Source organism: Urtica dioica, chromosome 5 (genome assembly GCF_054948205.1).
Source record: "Urtica dioica subsp. dioica isolate 48M chromosome 5, U.dioica_male_clone48M_v1_H2, whole genome shotgun sequence".
NCBI classification, from domain to species: domain Eukaryota; kingdom Viridiplantae; phylum Streptophyta; class Magnoliopsida; order Rosales; family Urticaceae; genus Urtica; species Urtica dioica.
The window spans coordinates 28,588,435-28,595,520 of NC_142760.1; the positions used below are offsets into that span (position 1 = coordinate 28,588,435).

The following is a 7,086-nucleotide window of genomic DNA, read 5'->3' on the forward strand; positions in this document are numbered from 1 at the left end:
AAAGACGTTTCATATTGAGTATAGAGGATCTGAGAAACCCAAGCGAATACCTCCACTTGGTTAGTTTTCTAACTTGTAATAAATATATTTTACAGAAAAAATCTCGACAAAACAAAGCCAACCAAGCAAAAAAGACCACACAAAGTCGACAAGGGACGGTATCATTTGCTCACCATCGATGGATGAACATAAGTTTAAATTAAAGCATAACTTATTCAACTTATTTAACAAGTACACTAATTTGATATCAACTTTTGCAGAGACAGGCTAATGGTTTGAGGCTGAGTCCGCTCATTGCGTGGGAGAGACTCCATGAAACCACTCACGGGGAATGGACGATGCCTGGTGCTGGACAATACTACGTAAGTTTAATTTAATTTTATGTAACGCTTCATGTTTTCAATTAATGTAATTAGTTTTGTAACTTTTGTATGCAAGCTCGGATCGTAGATCAGGTAGCTGATATACGACAACAAGCTGAGGCACGAGTGGAATCCCCAAGCCAAGACGCTATGGAGGAAGCTGGCATGACTATTGTTCTCAGCACGAGATGTGATTGGGCTACGAGAATAGGTCCATTGATCCCTCGTTCGGATCTGCTAGAAGCCAAGGCTCACGATATAGAGGCAGGACCTTCAGCAGCTCAAGTCCATGGGAAAGAGATGTCTACGCTTGAGGAAGCAGTGAGAGACTTAGCCGGTGCATATGACTCAATGTCTAGAGGAGCGTTCGACCCAGAGATTGCGTCGAGGTTTAGCCAGATTGTGAATTGTTACGGGTCGCCGATATCGAGCTCATCGCGTACATCCGAGCGCAACCCAGAGGCACGACATTGAGGAACACCTGAGAATCCTCCATCGTCATCGGCTCGAGGAAGTCGTGGCCCCGACCCTGATGAGCCCGGATTTGGACCAACTAGAAGACGCGCCTCAGGAGGGCGACATTAAGCATAATTATTCTTATTTAGGCATTTTATTATGTAGACACACATAATATTTCGTTTTTATTTTGCAAAAACTTTTAATTAGTTTTAATTTTGGTATAAATGAAACTTTTTCCGGCGCCAAATTTTTGTTTTAGAAGCGGCTTTAGAGGCGACAAGTGTAGTGACTGATCTTTAGAAGTGGACTTTTTGGCCTTTGGAAGTGACTTTTGTCGCTTCTAAAGGTCGTTTTTGTAGTAGAGCAACCGAAGAAAAATCAGGGTGAGCAAGTACCGAGCAAAGCCTTTCTCCAGCTAGTTCAACAAGTATCATCTCCTAACCATGAGGATAGATAAGGTCTTTGCACTGACCAAACATCAACAAAATTTCCCCAAACATGCAAAGATAAAGAAAGACATAACGAAAAAAATTTCACACCAACACTACTACAAAAAAGGGTTTCAGAAGCGACGCCTAGAATTAGATGAAATCAGGTAATTTTTATTATAATAAGATAATATATTCAAATATAAAAATAAAAATAAAACAACAACATAAGAAGCGACAATCCGCTTCTAATGTCGCTTCTAAATGCTTCCCGCCATAACGCGGGAGCCATATCCTGCGCCAGATTTTTGGGATTAGAAGCGACACTAAAGGCGACAAGTCGCTTCTAAAAGTCGTCTCTATGTTTTAGAAGCAATTGAAATTTAAAAGCGGGCTTTTAGAAGCAACTTTGTTGCTTCTAAAGGTCCATTAGAAGCGACTTTTTGGCCTGTAGTAGTGCAAGTATTGCGCTTTCCACCATGACATCGAGCACAATACCACCGATTGCTTCAACTTAAAGAAGCAATTGATGCTTTGATCAGAAGAGGAAAGCTGCAGAAATACCGAGCCGATGGTCTCGATAAACGTGAAGAAAATAACAAGCGTGAGAAGTCTTACAACAAAATTGCTATAATAGCTGGCGGACCGCATATCGGAGGAGATTCTCGTCGTGGTCAAAAGAAGTACATCAGAGAAGTTAATTCTTGCTCAGTTATGGTAATGTTTGCATTAAAGAAGAAGACCAAGGAACTGGAAGAGCAAATCATGGCTAATCGTGTCACAGTTCGCATCACTATTGTGACTCCTGAAGATGATCGCTCCTGTCAAACGTCGGGGAGTGAGATCAACGATCCAGAAGATAGGTCCAAGAAGACCAAAACACATGCCAGAGTTAGGTATGAGAAGGAAGGAATCTGTGAAGATATTGACAGCTTCGACCACCAAACTGCTCGGAGATTCGAGAATAGATATCAGCCATCCGATGAAGATCCACGACCTAAGAAGGCTAAATCTAAAAGCATTTGGACGTCGCAATTAGAATCCGATACTGAAGAGTTAGAGAGTACAACCCAGACAAATTTCCAAAGGCTGGAACGCCGAATTGAAGAAGTTGCTCTGGGCCAATGAAAACAACCCATAATAGATGATACCGTTTCACCGTTCATCGTGAGGGTCTTAGAATACCTTCCACACCATGGCTTTAAAATGCCGAGCATTCCTTTATACGACGTAAAATCCGATCCGGTGGACCAACTCGACATGTACAAGTCCTGGATGGCACTGCAAGGAGCCATCCCTCAGGTGACGTGCCAAGCTTTTTTCATAACTCTAACTGGTACTGTTATGGAGTGGTATCGGAAGTTTAGGCCAAACACAATCGGTTCATGGAAACAAATGTGCGACACTTTCATTGATCAGTTCGTAGGGTCTCGAACAGGGAAAATCCCAAAGGAAAGACTACTTGCTATCCAAGAGCGATCCGATGAATCTTTAATGGATTATATCAATCGCTATTCGGAACAAGCCATCCTGGAAAATGATTTGAATAAGATTTCAGATTATCCGGGATCACATTGGGAATGCGTACTGACTCGACATTCTGGTGGTCCTTCCAGAAGACCAGGACTAGAGACTACAAAGAATTTATTTTGAAAGCTCATAAGTATATAAACGCCGTAGAGGTAAGATTGGCAGCCGAATCGATAAATAAGCCAAGAGGAAGATCAAACGAAGGTTAAAGAGATCATCATATTGGTTGTCGGAAAGATGATCGGCATCATATGATAATCGACATCAATATGATCAACAGAATGATGATCGGCGCCGAACGAAAAAAATTGGGGTAAGCAATTACCGAGAAAGCCTTTCTCCAACTAGTTCGACAAGTATCATCTCCTAACCATGAGGATAGATGAAGTCTTTGCACTGACCGAACATTACGAAAATTTCCCAAAACATGCAAAGATAAAGAAAGACATAACGAAAAATTTCACACCAACATTACTACAAAAAAGGGTTTTAAAAGCAACGCGTGGAATTAGATATTTGCTAATTTTAATTATAATAAAAAATAAATATTCAAATATAAAAAACAGCAACATTAGAAGCGACAATCCGCTTATAATGTCGCTTCTAAACGTTTCCCGTTAATTGGCGGGAACAATTTAGAAGCGATAATCCGCTTCTAATGTCGCTTCTAAACGCTTCTTGTCATAACGCGAGAGCCATTTCTTGCACTAGATTTTTGGGATTAGAAGCGAAACTAAAGGCAACAAGTCGCTTCTAAAATATCCCTTATATGTTTTAGAAGCGACTAAAGAATGAGCTGACCTTTAAAATCGGGCTTTTATGAGCGACTTTTTGGCCTTTAGAAGCGACCGTTTTTTGTAGTAGTGCAAGTATTGGGCTTTCCACCATGACATCGAGCACGATACCGCAAATTTCTTCAACTTAAAAGAAGCAATTGAGGCTTTGATCAGAAGAGGAAAGCTGCAGAAATACCGAGCCGATGGTCTCGATGAACGTGAAGAAAATGAAAAGCCCGAGAAGTCTTACAACAAGATTGCTATAAGAACTGGCGGATCGCATATCGGAGGAGATTCTCGTTGTGCTCAAAAGAATTACATCAGAGAAGCTAATTAGACAAAAAAATCATATATTATAGGAATCTATCATGCTTGCCACCGACTAAACATTGATTATAAAGTTAGGCTGATTAGACAAAAAAAGAAGACACATGAATGCTGATAGAGACGCATGACTCAAAGAAGAAGTCGACAAACTTATTTCTAATCGGTCAATTAGAGAAACAAAATATCCTAGCTGTCTTGCCAATCCGATTTTAGTAAAAAAAAACTGTATGGTGAATGGCGTACATGTGTATATTTCATTGATCTTAATAAAGTATGTTCTAAGTACATTTTTTCAATGCCTAGAATTGATCAGTTAGCCGATGTTACAGCTTGTCAGAAATTGTTAAGTTTTATGGATGTGTATTCGGATTACTATCAAATCCCGATTTATGGTTCATATGAAGATCATACTGCATTCCTTACTTATCAAAGCTTATACTTTTATACAGCCATGCCATTTGGTCTAAAAAATGCATGTGCTACTTATCAAAGATTAGTGAACTTAATGTTTCCTGATCAGTTAGGTATTACCGTGGAAGCTTACATCATCAAATTACTAGTAAAAAGTAGAATTGCGACTAATCATGTTACGGACCTCACCGTTACATTCAGAATTTTGAGGCATTTTAGGATGAAACTTAATCCTTTAGAATATACGTTTGGTGTTTCTGCAGGAACGTTCCTCGGTTACATCTTCAACGAAAGAGGTATTGAAGCAAATCTGAGCAAGATCAGCGCCCTGCTCGAGATGAAGCCGTAAAGAAGTATTAAAGAAGTATAAAAATTCTCTAGTTCAATCACCATACTTGGAAGATTCATTTCTCCATCCACTATGTAGCGTCCGATTCTTCGACCGCTTGAGAAGATCTAAAAAATTGAATGGACTGAAGAGTATAACGAAGACTTCAAAAAATTAAAGGAATATCTCAGTTGGCCACCACAGCTTGTGAAAGTACAACAAAGAAAGCAGCTCATCATATATTTGGCGGTATCCAAACATGATGTCAGTTCATCGTTCATAAAAAATGAAGGCTCTATTCAACTCCCAGTGTACTACACTAATCTCCGAATGGAAGAAGCCAGAACTCGGCATTCCAAATTGGAAAAAATGGCATTAGCTCTGACGACAGCATCTAGGAAGCTTCACCACTATTTTATGGCTCATCATATCATGGTGTTGACAAACTTCCCACTTCGACAGCTCTTGCAAAAGTTAGATGCCTCTGGTCGATTGATGAAATGGTCGATCGGGCTCACCCAGTACGAAATCAACTATCAACCCAGACCCGCTATCAAAGGGCAGGCGGTCGCCGATTTCTTAGCAGAATTCACTTACCGACCAGTTGAAACACCAATACCTGGGATGGGGCAGCAAATTCCACAGATCAAGAGCGGGAATGGTCTTGTCAGCCCAAGATGGCTATCAAGTAAGCATTTTTCTACGCTTTAAGTTTTAAAGCTTCTAATAATGAAGCCGAATAATAAGCTATAATTAAAAGGTTAAAGTTAACCAAATCTTGTAGCATAGAAAAGATATTTGCCTATTCGGATTCTCAACTGGTGGTTAATCAAATAACAAATGAATTCCGGGTTAGAGGAGAAAGTATGATGCAATATGCCACGACAACGAGAGCTTTGGCGGAAGCATTCGAGCATGTGGAGTTCAGGCGAATCCCAAGGGAAGAAAACACCAAGGCATACATCCTCACTATGCTTGGATCTACCTCAGCCGAAGAGACAATGGAACAATTGATCATCGACATCAAAATGCCGAGCATATCATATAAAAACTAATAGAAAATAAATAGTAATAAAAATAATAAGAGAGAAAGATAAAACCTGGAAATATTGAAATAGGTTGATGTTGGAATTGATCTAGGGTTTAAGAAAAAGTTCAACGCTTCGGGTAAGCTGCGGAATTTAAAAAATTTCTTTTTGACAAGTAAAACGATTTTACTAACCTAGACAACGAGAAAGTACGTGTAAATAAAAACTATTATGAGCATTAAAAATTTACTAACCTTTTTTAGAAGCTTGAACGTTGATGAACCTTCGGAAGGTTGAAAACGTTCGTCTCCCCTCGCAGCACGTCTCTCTTCTTTCCTCGCCAACTCGAGCAACCACGAAAGTTTCTATCACTATAATCACTCGAGAGAAAATGAATTAGTGAGTGGGCACTTTTAAACACGACGACTCGAGAACAAGTCTCAAAGTCGAAGAGCTAAAATTACTAGGTCAAATGAGGACCTAGGTGTTGTCAATGGTGCCCACAAGAAGAGTTGTAGTCTTTATTTTGTACATTTGATGTAATAAAGTCTCATGAAGACTCTTGCTTGTAATTGCCTATCTATTCATTAATAAAGTTGAAACGTTCATTCATTCTTTCTTTGTTTGAAACTTTATGATAAAACCTTAGTCTTTTAGTCCATAAACAAACTTAACAACTTACGAAGAGACAAATGTAGATTTGCATGAACAAACTCTTCGTAGTTTGCTTAAAACGATATATTCGCAATCTTAGGGTCAAAGGACTATTGACCTCAGTATGATTGTTAGAAGAATCTATGATGTCTGGTTATGAGGCATTGAGAGTTGGGGACTAAAGCAAGCATCTAGGTCATGGAATATTAGATTCGATGAAACTGTAAAGAGCTTTGGCTTTGAACAGTCAATAGATGAGCCTTGTGTTTACAAGTTAATACACGAAGGCAAAGTTGTGTTTCTGGTACTATATGTCGATGATATACTACTCATTGGTAATGACGTGGGTAAGTTATCTGAGGTTAAGGTCTGGCTGGCAAAGCCATTCGATATGAAGGATCTAGGAGAAGCCGCATACATTCTGGGAATCCAAATCTTTCGAGATAGGAAAAACCGGACCCTGTCGCTCTCTCAAGCATCTTATATTGATAAGGTGATGGATCGCTTCTCGATGCAAGACTGCAAGAGGGGTCAAACACCCTTTAGGCATGGAGTTTCACTCTCTAAGGACCAGTCTCCCAAGACTGCACAAGAGATTGAAGACATGAGGAAAATTCCTTACGCCTCTGCCGTAGGAAGCCTAATGTATGCTATGCTTTGCACAAGACCTGATATATGTTTCGCCGTTGGCGTAGTTAGTCGTTTCCAATCCAACCCTGGACCCGAGCATTGGATTGCTGTTAAGCATGTTCTTAAGTATCTTCGAAGAACTAGGAACTTGAT

At 39.8% G+C, this 7,086-nt stretch overlaps 1 protein-coding gene across 1 annotated transcript; it reads left to right on the forward strand.

Moving 5' to 3' along the window:
* The first annotated feature begins 4,990 nt into the window (after positions 1-4,990).
* On the forward strand, positions 4,991-5,676 carry LOC149397741 (uncharacterized). The gene is made up of 2 exons (XM_089614333.1): positions 4,991-5,309; positions 5,411-5,676. Exons 1-2 carry the CDS (start codon positions 4,991-4,993, stop codon positions 5,674-5,676), a joined length of 585 nt encoding a protein of 194 aa, XP_089470459.1.
* The last annotated feature ends 1,410 nt before the right edge of the window (positions 5,677-7,086 follow it).

Bases quoted from the DNA above. Each gene is read 5' to 3' on its own strand.
- LOC149397741 (XM_089614333.1), top strand. From the start codon at position 4,991: ATGGCATTAGCTCTGACGACAGCATCTAGGAAGCTTCACCACTATTTT. The intron at 5,310-5,410 runs GTAAGCATTTTT...CTTGTAGCATAG, and splicing joins CAGCCCAAGATGGCTATCAA to AAAAGATATTTGCCTATTCG.